This window comes from Protopterus annectens, chromosome 1.part2, assembly GCF_019279795.1.
Source record: "Protopterus annectens isolate FY-2018-M chromosome 1.part2, PAN1.0, whole genome shotgun sequence".
NCBI lineage: Eukaryota > Metazoa > Chordata > Ceratodontiformes > Protopteridae > Protopterus > Protopterus annectens.
The window spans coordinates 741841127-741859452 of record NC_056727.1 but is presented as its reverse complement, the minus strand read 5'-3'; the positions used below and the strand labels follow the sequence as shown (position 1 = coordinate 741859452).

Sequence of the window (18326 nt, the reverse complement as noted above, 5' to 3'; positions counted from 1 at the left end):
AGGTGAAATTCCTCTTCATCTTGAGCTTTCTAGCAGACACCTGAAGGTTTTGGGCCAAAAGTGACTGGTATTTGGAACTGTTCATAATTCCCTCCACCTTGACTAAAGCCCCAGTTCCTGCTGAAGAAAAGCAACACCAAAGCATGATACTGCCACCACCATGCTTTGCAGTGGGGATGGTGTTGTTTTGATGATGTGAAGTGTTGTTTTTGTGCCAAACATACCTTTTGGAATTGTGGCCAAAAAGTTCAACCTTGGTCTCATCAGACCATAACACATTTTCCCACATGCTTTTGGGAGACTTGGTGTACTGTTTTGCACATTTTAAACGGGCCTGGAAGTTTTTCTGTGTAAGAAAAGGCTTCCATCTTGCAACTCTACCCCATAGCCCAGACATATGGAGAATATGGGAGAGTGTTGTCACATACAGTGCACAACCAGTACTTGCCAGAAATTCCTGCAGCTCCTTCAGTGTTGCTGTAGGTCTCTTGTCAGCCTCTCTGACCAGTTTTCATCTTGTCTTTTCATCAATTTTGGAGGGATGTCCAGTTCTTTGCAACATCACTGCGGTCTCATATTTTCTCCACGTTTTGATGACTGTCTTCACTGTGTTCCATGGCATATCCAATGCTGTGGACATTTTTTATCCCTTCTCCTGACTGATGCCTTTCAACAATGAGATCCATTTGATGCTTTGTAAGCTCTCTGCAAACCATGGCTTTTGCTGTAGCTGGCAACTGAGTAAATGTCAGGAAAATCCTACTAGGACAGCTGAAGGTCAATCAGAGTCTCTTTAATTGATGGCACATGTATACCCAAGAAGACTGAATGCTGTAATTAAATCAAAAGGTGCTTCAACAAAGTATTAGTTTAAGGGTGTGCACACTTATGCAACCAGTTTACTGTATGTTTTTTATTTTTTATATTTTTCCCCAACAGATTTGTTTGTTTTTTAATTGAATCATACAGATTATAAGTCACATTAAAGGTGGGAAATGCTTTGAAATTATTTATTGTGATCTCATTTTTTTACATCACAAAAACCTGGCATTTTAACAGGGGGTGAGTAAAGTTTTTATATTCACTGTATGTAATGTTCGACTGACAATGACTGTATAGATTTTATGCGATGTATAATGTTTTAAACTGAAACTATGTCAATATGGTTTGCTTTCATTTATAGAAATGTATGATGTCATAACTGATATTTCAATAAAAAGATGTTTTTTGTTTAAAAAAAAAAAAAAAACTTTTCAGGATGAAAGAGCAGCTGCTTTAATGACCATGTCCGAATCACAAACTTATTTAATATTTTCTAGCAGCACTCGCATTTCAGTGCCAAATCCTTCCACACAAAACCCTTCAGTAATGTTTTATGTTTGATTACTTCTGGTATTATATACTGTAACTCTGTAAAATTATACCTATTGTAAATAGTCACAGTAACATCACTATTTTTTGTAAATGTTACTAAACTGTTTATAGACTGTCCTGTAGTACTGTTTTTGCACTGAATGTTAAAAGACAAATTATAAACACACTTCTCTTGCACTAGTAATCTGTCATTGCTGATTATTACAACTACTATGTAGTTACAGCTGTGGAAGGCCTCTGAGTTACTGGCATCATTTAATAAGGAGGACATTTTGTTAACAACTGCCTCAAACTGAAAGTTACTGAAACTTTAAAAGGGTACGTCTCTTTAACCTTAATTTCTCTGAAAAAAGTCACAGAAGTGGTGGATTATGATTACACATTACATGTAGCATATATGGATCCGACAAAGGCATTTGACACCTTTCCCCATGCAGGTATTACTGACAAACTTTTTCAAGTGAATATCAATCCTTATGCTGTGCAGTGGGTAGCTAACTGATCGTCTGACAGAACCTACATGTTTAAAGTTGCAGGTGTCAATCCACAAAGCAAAACATTATCAGTGGTGTGCCACCAGGCAGAGTGCCGGTCCTCTTCTAGTTGGCACCTATTACTTAGACCTTCAGGCCAACACTCCTGGCCTACTGTTATCTATGTTTGCAGATGACTGTAAATTGGGAGTCATTACTCGATCTTCCACTGACTCAACTGCTCCAAAATGCGACTTTTAGTGTAAGGATAATAGTCTCATATTAAATGTGAAAATGTACTACAGTTAATTTTGGTAAAGAATGCTTGTTCCCATACCATATAGGTGACCTAACCCCTCTAATCAGATGATCTAGTCACTCTTATTGATAATGCCTGACCTTTTAACAATCATGTCGATACAGTAGTTCAGAAAGCCTTCTACATGGTTCATCTGAGTCCCAAAGACATTTCCACTAGCTCCAAAGAAGTCTTAATTTCCCTCTGTGTGCAATCTCATGACATCCATTATTGAAAATAGTGCCCATTTTAGTATATATCCGCCTAAATCTTTCACTTAACCTGAGAGACCTCAGAAGTTCCTATCTAAAAAGATCAGTGGCTTAAAAATCTTAGTTATCAGGATAGACTGGTAGCCCTATCCTTGTACTCCATTACTTACAGACTCCTCTATGGGGATCTGTGCCTAACCTTTTTAACCATGAAAAATCAGACCGTCTTTGACCTTCTGCTCCTTCACAGAAAGGAAATCATCATTCCTCAAATACTCAGTTAAAGGAACTACACCTTCATTGACATATAAGGGAGACAAGCTAGCTTGACTCATTCATATCCGAATACATCTCCCACCTCTGGAACAAAACTCTATTACATGTCATGGGCAGTTATCACCCTTGCCACCTTCAAAGTAAACCTAGATGCAGACAATTTCATTTGTAAATAATGCTGTTTTATAAGAGCAGCATGTAATGGCAACCTTGTGGGGAATTTATATTTCCCCCTCAGTAGGGGGAAAGACATTTGATCACTTGGGCTTTGCCCTTGTGATTAACTACTACACCACATACACAGTGGCTAAACTATGAGTTACCAACTTGATACCATGACACTGATTAGTTATATGTGAAGAAAGGCCACTCAAACTAGATAATGACAAACCTTGACCTGTATCCAATTATGTTTTTTTTTTGGGGGGGGTTACAGAATAATTCTTGACAAGGGAAGCTGGAAGGAAAAGAAAAGCACTGCATTAGTGAATTTGGCAAAAACCATACATACATACATTCATTTACATACATTTTGTTTACCGAGGTAGAGCACTCATCAAACAACCAATTACTGGCTTAGCCCAGAACATTACATTAGAATTACGTGTGCTCACAGACAAATTGCTTTAAATTTAACACCATGAAGGACAACCTACCTGGTGCAAAGCTAGTTTTTCCACAGAACCTCACTACTCCTGTTCTTTGTCCCACCACTAGCACACGGTCTCCTAGCTTAATGTCTGTTTCATCAGAGTTTACACTTCCCATAGAAATTGCACGACTCCACAGACCTGTTTTAAAAATACCAAGTGTTAACAATGTATGTGAATTGTTTTACAAAAATTGCAAATTTGATTATGAATTAGCATGCAATCATGTTCTTTTTAAGATGCTTGAACGAAGACTGAGTACAGATTTATTGACATTTTAGGTTTACTTTTTTTTTTAAGGTTACTGTCTTGCATTATTTATCCAGCCCTCCCTCCCAAGAAGCTATCTGAAGAAAAACAGCTTTACTGTCTCTCTGTCTTTCACACATTTCTTCTGCTTTTATTCTTTCAGCAAGCTGTTCACTGATAGTTGCAGCAAAAGTATCAATGAATAGCTTAAATGACAAGTGTCATAACTCATACTTAGTTAAGATTCAGTTCATAGGTGTGTACTAGGCTAATGGCCCTGGAGCCTTTACAAGCCTAGTCCATAGGACTGCCCTGGCATTGTGCCATCTGACCTTAGTTCCCAGTGTCTCTGTCGAGTAGAGCCACTGGACTGAATTTTCTATTTCCTATCCACTCATCAAGATTTCTCTTGAAGAGGGCTAGTGAGTTGCTCTATTTGACATGTATGGGAAATCTATTCCACAGCATGGGCAATCTCTGGGTTATGAACCTGTCCCTCCAGCTTGTTCTGTTGATTGGGGTAATGAGGTTGAGGTCTGTGGCACGTGTGGTGCAGAGGGATTGGGATTTCTTTAGATGTACCATTTCTAACAGAGCTGGGTCAGACATGGCTTTATAAGTCAAGCAGAGATTACCTCTAAGTAGGCGATATGAGACAGAGAATAGTTAGAGTTTTTTGTGTCTGTCCATATAGGACAAGTATTTAAGGCCTATCCTCTTTGTGGGGTACTTTTGCGACCTTCTCCAGTTGTTGCAGGTGTCTAGTGAGGTACATGCCAAATGGGGCATTGTACTCTATGATTGGCCTAATGAGAGAAGAGTAGAGGGAGACAATGACCTCTTCTTCCTGGATGCAAAATCCTTTAGTAATGAGATGTGCCACATACGACTTTCTGACCACAGTGGCAATGTGGTGGTCAAAAGAGAGGTTGCTGTCAACCTGTGTTCCCAGATCTCTTATAACGCCTTCTGTGTTCAGTGCACTAGCATCAATGTGGTAATTCATGGGAACTGGGTTTTTCCCAAATGGGATGATGACATTTTCAGGCATTGAGCTTAAAGCTATGGTTCTGAGACCAGTCGTTGGTCTCAGTGTGGCCTTTCTGTAGGATGTCAACATCACTTTGGGAGTTATCATCTACAAACTTTGTCAGCCAGAGTCTCTTCGTGTTGGCCTGAACTTCAGAGAAGTAGATACCAAACAGGAGAGGACCCAGGACTGAGCCCTGTCGGACTCCACTAATGACTGGTTGGCAGTCTGACTGAGAGTCTGCTACTTTCACACTGTGGGTTCTACCTGTGAGACAGTTTGAAACCCACCTAGTGATATAAGGGTTGATGCCTAGCTTAGTATGTTTTCTATGACTCCTGAGTGGGGAATGGTATCAAAGGCCTTGGCCAGATCAAAGTTGGCTGTATGAACCACCTTGTCTTCATCCACAGCTGTGGTGACTGACTCAAAAAAGTCAACTGGGTTGAGCAAGCATGATGTAACCTTCATAAAACCAAACTGTGTGGAATTCAAAGTTCGGAGATTCCCTATATCCTTGTTTATTAGGTCCATGATGATGCATTCCATAGCTTTGCATATCAGACTCGTCAGGCTAATGGGGCGATAGTTCTCAGGGTCTATAGTCACTCCTCCTTTGTGGAGAGGGATGACTGTAGCAGTGCGCCATTCAGTAGGGACAAAGCCTGAGGTGAAGCTGTGATTGAACAGGGCACACAGGTGAGGTGCCAGTTCATGTAGATCACAGCCAGGGATATTGTCAGGTCCCATAAAAGCTGTACTCCTTGCCTTGGAAAGTGCTGTTTTAACCAGTGTAGCAGTAATACTGGGTGCCTGGCAATCTACTGGTATTGTGATTGGTCCTTTGGTGGGGGAGAGAGGAGTAAAGCTGGCACTGAATCTGTCAGCCAGTATATTGGCAATATCTGTTGGCTCAGTATAACAGGTACCATTTGTGCAGTAGCTCAGAGCAAATCTGGGTATTGCTGTGGAGATTCTTTACATAACTATAGAAGGCCTTGTTGTTGTCTTTACTATCTGCTGCATTTCTGTTTTCATAGCTAGCTTTAGTGGATTCGATGATGGATCTCAACTTTTTGTTGAGGCTGATAAGGGATTTTTTCCAGTCTTGGGACTTCACCTTATTCCACATCAGTTTCCTCCTTCTGTTGTAGAGTTTGTTTAGGGCAGGGGACCACCAGATTGGCTTCCTTTTTTTGGAGGAGAGTTTCTTGGTTCTATTGGGTATGACGAGATCCATGCATTTGTGTAAGTGCTCGTACAGTGCATTGGTATGATTCGGCGGTCATGCAACTATTCTCCAACTGCATGGGTGCCATGAAGTTAGCCACCTCAGTTTTTAGGAGCCCAAAGTTAGCTTTGTTGAAGTTTTTCATGGTGGTTACCTTTGTGGGGGAGGGGGGACTTGGATTTCCAAGGTGATTAGTTTGTGGTTGGATCTAACCATGGAGGAGATGACTACTGGTGTAGAGCAATAGTCACCCATGTTAATAATGAGCAGGTCAAGGATGTTGCGGACTCTAGTGGGGGTAAGAACAACTTGGTACAGGGCATTGGAATTAATGAATTCCAGGAAATGTTGAGCAAGTGTATTGGTACATCAGTAGCTTCCCAGTTAATGGAGGGGTAGTTGAAGTTGCCCAGTATGAGAGTGTTACACTGGACCCTAATATTCTCCAGGGTGCTTAGGAACATGGAGTGAGTATCTTCGGACATGAGTATCTTGGGACATGGTTGGGGACCTATAGCAGGCTATGACCTGAATCACTGTCATACCCAATGTTAGCTGCACCTGAAGTATCTCTGATGTGTTATGTTGGGCTACCAGTCTGGAGGTGTGTGCATCCTTTATGAATATGGAAACACCACCTCCTTTGGAGCTTTGGTCCAAGTTCTGGGGCCGAAAGGTGTGGAATGAGTTACAGCCTGTTAGTGCAGGGCTGCTTTCTGCTGCCTTGAACCAGGTCTCTGTTACAGCACAAATGTCGATGTTCTCCATTTAAGGAGTGCTTCAAGCGAGTGCATTTTGATATTTAGACTTCTAACGTTGAGCAGCATGACCCTCAGATTGCACTTGTTTGTAGCAGTTACGGTGGTAATTTGGTCTTTGGAACACTGCCTAAAAAAGACAGTATAGGGGTGGCAAGAGCCTTGGCCAGTACCCAGAAGCCCAGGGGTGACAGATGCAGGCCATCTCTGGCAAAGCATTGAGGTTTGTCAATCATGTCATCCCTGGCAGAAAGATACTGGATCCCCTTAGAATGACACCAAAAATGTAGCCAATTGTTGAAATCAAACCTGTTGTTGAGGGACCTGAGTGTGTGCGTTATGTGGCGGATCTGGGCATACTTTCTCTTATTCAACTTAGTGAGTGGGACGCAAGTGTGCCTCACTATCTAGTCACCTATGACTAGTGTGTTGAGCATGCTGTTTTGCCTTAGGGGCTTTGGTTGAGTGGCACACTGTTTAGGAGAGTTATGTGTCTAGTGATTAGTGTTGTGCTGTGGTGGTCAAGAGCGTTTCTGCCTTGGAGGTCTCTGCTGTTTGAGTAGATGTTTTGAGAGCCTCCATGAAGGTGGGTGTGTGGTTTGTGTTTTTGTAGTGCTGGTGTGTGTTCTGGAGGGCTATGTGTTCCATCTGGTGTGGTGCAAGTGTTGACCTTCTCCTCTTGGCCAGCTTTCCAATTTTGGCTGGAGAGTGCATGGCTTCCAATCTGGATATAAGTGCATCTCTTGCAAGTCTGAGTACTGCAAGGTAAGAGGAGAGGGTTGTCAGTGTACATGAGGCAGTCGCTACATTGCCTCAGGATGCCCAAGTTCAGTAGGTTAATAGAAGAAAGCACGAGGCACTGACCTTTTGACATGCCTGGAGGAGTGGGCATTAATAACAAGTACTGGAACTGTTTCCTTGTAGAACGTTTAGTGCTGGTAGCACTTTTGTGTGAAACAATAATTGCTACAAGAAGTCTGGTAAAGTGCTAGACTAATAAGCTAGTAAAAGTGCAGGAGAGGAGAGAACTAGCAGATCTAAGGGAAAAATTGAAGAGCAGACGTTTTGACACCGCTCAGAAGCTTACAACCAGTCCTGGATACAGCAAATCTGTATCTGGACTAGACTAGTTACAGGAAAGGCGGGAAGCAAGCACAAATGCAGACGTTTCAACCAGAAAGTTGAAAGAGATGGAAAAACTGGCCACACAGCCAATAAACTACAATTTCTGGGCCAGAAACCACTCCTCTTGTGGTACATAAGCTACCTAGTGCTTACCACTCCCAGTGATAAGACAGAAGGCTTCTCTCCAACACAGAAAGGCTTGGGGGGCTCAGAACCTTACAAACAGTCCTGGATACAGCAAATCTGTATCTGGACTAGACTAGTTACAGGAAAGGCAGGAAACAAGCTTAGAATTTTTTTTTATAGAAAAACAGTTAAAACAGCACTAAAAACAATTCAAGTGCTGTGTATGCTAGCACACTTGAGTGTGTAGCAATATTAAAGCAAATACAGTTTAAATAAATGCAAGTTACTCAAACTGCATTCTGAACTGAATTCAATTATTGTTTTATTTAGCTCTGAACAGTTAAAAAGTGCCAACAAATGCACTTATCAGCTCTATATTCCCAGATTGTTTGAGAAGCACACTCAGAACACAAGGAGATTCTAGCAAAGTTTTTTTTTCAGTAAAGTGGAAAGTGAGAAAGGAGGAACAGAAGATAATTCAAGGTTAAGAACTTAAGTGGGTTGGCCTTCTCAAATGTTCTCTTTGTATTAGGCAGAATGAGCTAATAACACTAGACTGGGAGGAGTGTCCCAGATCAAATTTACATTAGGGGCGGGCAACTGCAAAGCCACCAAGCTGAACAGGATCTAGACAGTGACCAGAAATATCAAGCAAATAAATAACAGCACTACAGTTTTGTTAAATATCAGTAAAATAGAAAACAAAAATAGACACCAAGAAAAGCAATCTCAAGCAAATTAATAAATGCAGCAGTTTGTTAACTAAAACAAAATGCAGACACCAAGAAAAGCAATCTCAAGTAAATTAATAAATGCAGCAGTTTTGCTATCACTGAAAACAGATCAAGTGCCAAAAAATATACTTATAGGCTTTCTGTATCGAGATGTTTATTGAATCGGTCACAGCTAGGCCACAAGGTGGAGCTAAGATACTGATACTGTCTCTCAGAATTGTAACTCCTTATACAGTAGTATAAAGGAAAACTTAAGAGCCTCGGGGAATCCAATAACACAAAAAGCTGTGGTCACACCTTGGACAGGCTGGCTTCAAAAGAAGGTAGACAACCCCCACTATGAAACCAGCTGAACAGGATCTAAACAGTGACCAGAAATATCAAGTAAATAAATAACACTACAGTTTTAACTATTAGTAAAATAGAAAACAAAAATAGACACCAAGAAAAGCAATCTCAAGCAAATTAACTAAAACAAAATGCAGACACAAAGAAAAGCAATCTTAAGCAAATTAATAAACACAGCAGTTTTGTTGACTATCACTAATAAAGTGCCAGAAATATACTTATAGGCTTTCTGTATCCAGAGGTCTATTGAATCAGTCACAGCTAGGATACAAAGCTGATACCATCTCACAGAATTTTAACTCACTATACAGTAGTATAAAGGAAAACCTAAGAGCCTCAGGGAATCAGATAACAAAAAGCTGTGGTCACACCTTGGACAGGCTGGCTTCAAAAGAAGGTAGACAACTCCCACTATGAAACCAGCTGAACAGGATCTAGACAGTAACCAGAAATAGCAAGCAAATAAATAACAGCACTACAGTTTTGTTAACTATCAGTAAAATAGAAAACAAAAATAGACACCAAGAAAAGCACGTTAACTAAAACAAAATGCAGACACCAAGAAAAGCAATCTCAAGCAAATAAATGCAGCAGTTTTGTTAACTAAAACAAATGCAGTCACCAAGAAAAACAATCTTAAGCAAATTAATAAATGCAGCAGTTTTGTTAACTAAAACAAAATACAGACACCAAGAAAAGCAATCTCAAACAAATTAATAAATGCAGCAGTTTTGTTGACTATCGCTGATAACAGATTAAGTGCCAAAATATACTTAAAGGCTTTCTCTATCAAGTAACAGAGATATTCTATGAAGCAAAGATCTCTACAGTATTCTTATGCATGACTGCAAGTGCAACTGTAAGACAGCTAAAAGGAATGTGGTGGTATCAAACTGCTATGCAGTGATATTCAAACAAAAAGTAAACATTAAGTTACCTCACAGTGAGAAGGATAGTACAACAGTGGAAAGCTTCGTGTCAGATATTACTCCCCTGTCCATTAATGCAAAGCCCAGTTTGCATTCATTTTATTTACACAGGGAAATAATTTGTTTCATATTAGATGGCATAACAATGGAAAGCTTGTCAAAGCAAGTCTGGAGATCATAATCATGGATACCTCATTGTCCGTAAAAGAAGTTAGACTGGGGATCTGTCCAGTTTAGCAGATGATTTATCTGACACCACTCTCAGTGGTGGATACAGTTCACAAAAAAAAGAATCAGCTTTTGTTTTAGGCTGAGGACTTGATTCTTTCTTAACCCCAAAAAACTCAGCAGATGTAGTTATTTTTGGTGTCAGTTTCAGTTTGACTGCTGGACCTGGCTCTTGATGTCAAGATTGATGACCATGGTCCAAAAGCATCCTTTGGAGTCAAATAATTGTTGGCCCTGACAGAAAGACTTCTGCAACAAAAATACAATTTTAAATACTGTAATACCATTCTGAAGAAGTCTTTATTTTAAAATTGAACGAGATGAAAGTTCTAAATAAAATTATTTGGTGTGAAATAAATACAGTATTCTACCATGCAAGTTATAAAACTTTAATACTTTAATATTGCCCCTCTGCCATTGTGGCAACTCTCACAGTGACCAAGTCTTGCTACACTTACATTTGAAAGTTCTTTCCATAGCAACAACTAAGCACAAAGAAAGCACAATAACAGTATAGAAAACACCAGCTGAACTGAGGTGTGCAAGAACAGCAACAAGTGTAAGGCAATAACAGCAACAAACAAAAGTTATGTACTTGATTTATATCAGTTGTGTTGGATCAGGTCCATTTTCCTCTATCTGCAGGAGTGGCAGGATTAAGGAAGCTCAGCAAATAAAACTTTAACAATTTGTACATAAATCTGTGTATGGAAATACCCCACTTTTGATCTCTTTTAGCTCACAGAATATGGAGCTTAGAAATGGAAGAAACCAAAGTAGGAGACAAAACTCAGTCCAAAATAGAAAATGCCAGACTGAAGAATGAAGGGTAGGATTGTAATGGAAGATGGACTTGGTCCTATACAATTAGTATGATAAATACATAACCTACATGAGTGAGAACTTGTCCATCCTCCATCTATAGGACACAGGCTCAAGTCTAACCCATTGGGTGCATCTTATTGAAGATGGTCTTTAAAGCGATATCCGACCTACAAATGCCTCAAAAGATGCTAATAACACTTATTCAAAAACATGACATAAGTAGAACTGCAATCACTGCCACCAAACCACAGGATATGACCCACATCTTTCTAACAGTCAGACTAGCATAGATTTATAGACTGCCCCACTAAGTACAGTAAGAACTACTAAGGACCAACTTTAGTTTAATGAAAAAAAAATGTTAGAGGGAAGGACAGTCTAAAGACTAAGCTTTCAAGTCCCAAGATGACTATGTCTCATGAAAGGTGAGATGCAAAAGATGACCTCTAGAATGAGGAAGGACCTGTTAAGCTAATATAGAAACTATAGGGAATCATTCCAAAAACAGTCCAACATCCCAAGAGAAGTATTATTTACTATTTATTTTACATTTGTTTACCGGAAAAGTCCGACTGGACACACGTCTTATTTCAGCGGAGGCCCAGGGAGAAAAGCTCCACATTGAAACATACAGCAATACAATATATAAGTAGAATAAATAGGGCACAGAAGTAGCAACTGTAAGACAGCTTTTGTCCAATGTAAAACAAAAGATCAGTGATAGAAGTCTGCAAAAATAAAAAAGAATCTTAATCGGGTAACAAAAAACAAGAACTAAGCAAAGTGCAATTAGTAGCAAAACAGGAACAAAGTCAACCTGGGGCTTAATGCAGAGTTAAAGTGCAAGGCCAAGAAGAGACCACTTTGAAAACAGTGAGGAATCGGTTACGCTAGCAGCTAATAAGTAGAAGGTATTAAGCAATCTGTTATTCAGTGGCCTGACAAAAGCAGAGTTAGCCTGCAGAGGACAACCGAGTAGGTAAATCCCTAACTCCAAATGAGGGAAAATAAAGTACAAGTTACTCTTAAAATTTACCAGTGAAGTCCTTATTGACGAAACCCTGTGCCAAAATGACCAATATATCAACTAATGCAGAAATGAAAGAAAATGGGTAAAACACCCCAGTTCCTACGTCTTCAAGAAATAACTGAAAACAAGTTAATTATCCAAAGGCTCAATTAATTTAAAAACAATATACCCTTGTCCTGCAGAAATAAGATGCACAAAAATAGCATGTTTCTCAAAGATTAAGGAGTAAAATGGGAGACAATAAAAGTACCCCATCCTGTAGCCAGGAATGTACCTAATAGAAAGGAAAGGACTATAAAAACCTAGACATGGAAACCTGTATGGGAGGAGACTAGGAGGCAGCAAGCAGACAGATATTATTCCCAAAAGCTTCTGAAGTTATATACCTGACAGTGGAGGTGCTATGACATAGTTCGAGGGAAGTACAGGCCAAAGATTGGACAAAGCAAAAAAAAAAAAAAAAAGACTATTAACCAAGAGGAATTACACAGAGTAGAACTATATTATGTTCCCTTAATGTTGCAAAAAGAATGCCAGGCGTAGCACCTTGACAATTTCTGAATAGAAACTGGAAGCTACAAAACATCTTCAAAAGGAATGGCCAGATAAATAAATCTGAGAAAGATGACTGTACCTAGTCAGATGGAGACTGGAATGATCTTGCCCCCTCAATTAGTTTTCCTGATAGGAGAAGGATGAGGGAGTGTTGAAGGTGAAAGTGGAGTTGTCAAGTACAGTACAAATCAATGTAGCAAAACCATGAGGAAACAGTATCTGACTGGCCCACGATAACAGAGTGGCACAGTCTGGCTGTGCATAACACATGATGCTGTTGCTTCAACAAAAGAACAGCCTACTGTAGAAAAACTGCCGAACTACAATCGACTAAACCAATGAGCAACACAAACAATCTGCACCACTGACTAAGCAAATAATTAGCAACAGAGATGATCTGCACCACTGAAGGCTACTGATAGTACCCTGCTGGACTCCCAGGAATCACTCAAAGGCATTTTGTGTTAAAAAGCAGGATCTGGGGGACAGATAAACAGCAGGGTCAATAAACGGAAGTGGTGGAAGTCACCACCACCGAAAGAAACTAACAATGATATGAGACTCCTTGAGGTCAAAAAGTCAATCAAATGTCTTGTGTAAGAAAAGTGCCATCAGGCCCTGGGGTGAGTAAAGACACATAAAAGAAGGTACATTCAATGTATGCTCTTTACAAGAATATGACCATTAAGCGGAGACCTCTAGATGGACTCTGCCTCCATACAAGACAATAAAGTGGATTAGGATTCTTGAATAAAGTGAAGAAATGTCAGAACAGAGACAACAGGCAGATCCACATCAAGATACACTTGCCAACATGTATCTACTTAAATACAGTAAAGGAGGGAAGCAGAGATGCGTTGGACGAATGAGAAACATGTCAGGAAACAAGTCGTAGGTCACCTGCCTGCAGGAAAAAGTACAGCTGTGTAAAATTTTATCATAACGATAGATGTCTTTCTCTTCACTGTTGCAGTATTCTTTACAATACAGATCCCTTGCCAAGGGCATCCTGACGTCTGCCCAGTATACCAAAGTCTTTTGATTGTAAAGGGTATACCGTACATCACACACATGCTCTGGTGCATGGCATAGGGCATAAAGGAGATGTCTGGATGTACCATTCTCAGAAATGAAAAGGCCCCAGTGGGAATGACAGCCCAAGGATAAAAACAGATAAACACATCCAGAAGGAAAAAGGACCGGGGTGGAAGCGAATACTGCAACAGTGAAAAGAACAACATCTACCATTATGGTAACATTTTACACAACTGTACTATGTCCTTTCATATCACTGTTGCAGTATTATTTACAACAGGGAGAGTGCAAAAGCTCAGGAAGAAGACTGGGAGGAGGAAACGCCAGCAGATACCTCTAGGAAGCCATGGAATATGGCCCTGGCAAAGCCAACTCTGGCCCTAGAAACCACATCCAACTTACAGTGCTTAGTAAAGGTATGTCCAGAAATCCAGCTTGCTGCCTCAAGAATAGAATTAGTATCCAAACCCTTGAAAAAAGCACCAGAAGAAGCCACAGCACTAGTGGAATGAACCTTAACAGAAGGAAGGCTCTTTTCATGAAAAGAAAAGCAAAAAGAAATGGCTTTAGATATCCAAGAGGAAATGGTTTGCTTGGAAACAGCCAAACTGAAAGACAGGATGAAATGAAACAAAAAGCTGTTCAGATTTATGAAAAGCTTTAGTCTTATCCAAATAATACCGGAGTGTCTATGCAAATCCAAGGTGTGCAAAACCTCACTAGTAAACCGTGGAGAAGGGAAAAAGAGGGCAAATGAATATACTGATTAAGAGACAACTCATTAACCACATTGGGCATAAAAGAAAGATTAGTATGAAGAGACACCCTGTTCTTATAGAAAACTGAAGGAGGAACAGCCATAAAGGCCTGCAGCTCAGACACTCATCTGGCAGAAGTAAGGACTAAAACAACAATCTTCCAAGAACAATACTGCAAGGAAGCTGAAGCAGCATTCTCAAAAGGAGCCCAAGTCAATTTTTCTAAAACAAAATTAAGGTTTCAGGAAGGAGGAACAGGCCTCCTGGGAGGCCTAATATGAAAGATGCCCTTAAGAAACTGTTTGGCCTCAAGTCTGTCTAGAGGCTAAAAGGAAAGTCAAAGGCAGACAAAAAGAGACTGCTGATAGGTGGGCCTTAACTGAAAAATATGCCAACCCAGCACTGAGAAATTGACACAAATAAGAGACAATCAAAGTAAGTGGATCCAGGTTACAGGAAAGACACCAAACATTAAACCTTCTATTTGGATAAGTAAGATTTCTTAGTAGTGGGTTTCCTGGCTTCCTGCAGGACCTGAAGCATTTCATCAGAGAAAAGTTGCCTGTTGGGGATCAAAACCCTATCACCCGCAATGTCAGCTGAAGGGTGGACAGGTGGGGAAGGATGAGAGATCTCTTGTCTTGTGTGAGTAGGTCCACCCTGTGGGGTTAACCTGTGATGATCGTCCTTGGCAATGCTGTCTGGGCCAAAAGGGAGTTACCAGCAAGATTTTGGGAGCATCCTGTTTTATCTTGAACAGGACTTTCGGAATGAGAGGAAGGGGATGGAAGGCATAAAGAAACATCCCCTTTCAAGAAAAAGTGAGGGTATCAACCTTCCACTCTGGCACAAAAAAGAAGTCGTCTGTTTAGAGTGAAGAAAACAGATCTACATGTGGAGTACCCCACTGGTGGACAACATCAAAAACATATCCCTGTGAAGCATCCACTCATAGGAAACTGTTATGGACCTGCTCAGAGAATCTGACACTATATTTCAATCTGAGGGAATATACTTGAAAGTGGAAGAAACCAGCAACTGAATGAGCGTTCAGACCGACAATCGAAGATGTTGTTTGGACTGGTGGCAAAGAAGTTCAGAGAATGGTAATGCGCACATCACCTTTATGCCCTACACTGTGCGTGGACAGCATACAGTGGATATAAAGCTGCAGACCTCCATAAAAAACTTCTCCAAAGCCAACTTCATGCTACTCAAGTCAGAAGTTACAAACTTCATGACAACCATGCAGATGGGAACTGAAAGTTCGACTGCTGAGTCGTACACTAAGGCACTGTACAAGCACATCCACTCATGCATGAATTGTGCCATTCCAAATATAACCAAGATGCTCTCCTCCAAAAAAAGGAAGCCAATCTGGTGGTCCCCTGCCATAAACAAACTACAACAAAAAGAAGAAACTGTTGCAGAAAAGAGGAAAATCCCAGGATGCAAAAAATTCCATTACCAGCCTCAGTAAGAAGCTGAGATCCCTCATAAAATCCTCCAAAGCTAGTTACGAAAACAAAATTGCCAAAGATTCCAAAGACAACCACAAGGCATTCTATAACTATGTCAAGAATCTAAATGGCAATGCTTAGATCTGCTCTGAGCTACAACAGAATGGCATTAAATATACTGAGCCCAAGGATACTGACAATATCCTGGCAGATTGATTCAGTGCCAACTTCACCCCCCTTCTCACCCCCTTAATGGCCCATCTCAATACCGGAATATTGCCAAATTCCAGTAATAACGGCCACACAGGTAAAAAATGCACTCTCCAAAGCTAAGAATACAGCATCCATGGGACCAGATGACATCCCGGGCTGTGTACTACATGAACTACAAAATGAACTGGCACCTCACCTAAGTGTCATGTTTAATCATACCCTCACCTCAGGCTTCATGCCCACTGAGTGGCGTACAGCTACAGTTATCCCACCCCATAAGGGGTGATCCACCTTGCATCCCAGGAACTACCACCCCATCAGTCTGACTAGCCTGATCTGCAAGGCCATGGAACGTATTATCATGGAACTTATAAACAAAGACATTGGCAACCTTAAAACACTGGACCCCACCCAGTTTGGGTTTGTGAAGGGCCGATCTTGTCTCCTGAACCTGATTGACTTCTTCGAATCAGAATCCAGAGCCATGGATGAGGGTAAGGCAGTCCACACAGCCTATCTGGACCTCGCCAAGGCCTTTGACACCATCCCCCACTTTGGAATCATAGATAAAGTTACTAAGCTGGGCATTAATCCCTACGTCACTCGATGGGTTGCCAACTGGCTTACTGACAGAACCCACACTAAAAAAGTAGCTGACTCCAAATCCAGCTTCAGACAAGTGACAAGTGGAGTACCTCAGGGTTCAGTCCTGGGACCTCTCTTGTTTGGCATCTACTTCTCTGAAGTACAGGCCAACACTAACGGACTCTGGCTAACAAAGTTCGCAAATGACTGCAAACTGGGAGCCATTATTAAATCCCCAAATGATCTTGATACTCTACAAAAGGGCCTTACAGAAACAGATGCTTGGTGCCAGAGCCATGGGCTCAAGCTCAATGCCAAGAAATGTATAGTTATCCCCTTTGGGAAAAAACATGTACCCGTGAATTACCACATAGGTGGCAGTACAAAAGTGTGATAAGATTCTTAGGGACACAGGTGGACAGTGGTCTCACCTTCAATAACCACATCACCACAACAATCAGAAAATCCTTCTATGTGGCACACCTCATCACTAAGGGCTTTTCATCCAGAAAAAAGGAGGTCATTGTCCCACTGTACTCATCCCTCACTAGACCCATTATAGAATACAACGCCCCATTTGGTATGTACCTCTCAAGGCATCTGCAACAACTGGAAAGGCCGCAGAAATACCTCACTAAAAGAATCACAGGCCTAAAGCAGATGCCCTATGCTGACCGCCTTAAACTCCAGCTATACTCTGTCGCATATAGTCTACTCCGAGGCGATCTCTGCTTAACATACAAGGCCATGTCAAACCCAGAGCTGTTGGACATGCTACACTTAAAGAAATCCCATTCCCTCAGAGCCACACGCTCCAGGGATCTAAACCTTGTCATCACAATAAACAAAACATGCTGGAAGGATAGGTTCCTGACCCAGAGACTCCCCAGACTCTGGAATAGACTGCCCATACATGTCAAGCAGCGCACCTCTTTGGCCCTCTTCAAAAGGAACTTTGATGATTGGATGGGAGAATGGAAATTCACCCCAGGGATCATGTCAGTCGCTGCTAGACAGGGGTCCAGGAAGTAAATAGTGTGGGAAGAAATAGCCAGGGAATTGTTATGGCTAGGCTTGTATAGGTCCTAGGGTCGATAGCCTAGTACCAACCTATGAACCTAAAAAGTGTACATACCCCTGTTAAAATGCCAGGTTTTTGTGATATAAAACAAATATGACTCCAAATTTCCAAACTTTTCCCACCTTTAATGTGACCTATAACCTGCACAATTCAATTGAAAAACAAATCTGTTAGGGGAAAAAATATAAAAAATAAAAAAAAAACATACAATAAGCTGGATGCATAAGTGTGCAGACCCTTAAACTAATACTTTGTTGAAGCACCTTTTCATTTAATTACAGCATTCAGTCTTCTTTGGTAGGAGTCTATTAGCATGGCACATCTTGACTTGGCAATATCTGCCCATTCTTCCTTGCAAAAGCACTCCAAATCTGTCAGATTGAGAGGGCATCTCTTGTATACAGCCCTCTTCAGGTCACCCCACAGATTTTCTATTGGATTTAGATCTGGCTGGGCCATTCTAAAACTTTAATTTTCTTCTGATGAAGCCATTCTTTTGTTGATTTGGATGTATGCTTGGGGTCATTGTCGTGTTGAAAGGTGAAATTCCTCTTCATCCTCAGCTTTCTAGCAGACGCCTAAAGGTTTGAGGCAAAGTGACTGGTATTTGGAAAGTACAGTTGTGTACACTTACCATAAATGTAGATGTTCGAGTATATTCACTGTTGCAGTCCTAACATATGGGTTTATCCGGCTCCTGGTAGCCCTCAGTCGGCCCGAATACCAGAGTCCTAGGTATATGA

The 18326-nt window shown here is 40.8% G+C and overlaps 1 protein-coding gene across 1 annotated transcript in view; it reads right to left on the bottom strand.

Annotated features, from left to right (window-relative positions):
• CLIP4 (CAP-Gly domain containing linker protein family member 4) overlaps window positions 1–18326 on the bottom strand; it is an 844808-nt gene that overhangs the window by 221460 nt on the left and 605022 nt on the right. The window contains exon 7 of the mRNA XM_044060201.1: window positions 3290–3424. Within this exon, the coding sequence (XP_043916136.1) occupies window positions 3290–3424 (135 nt within the window). The remainder of the gene's footprint in view (window positions 1–3289; window positions 3425–18326) is intronic.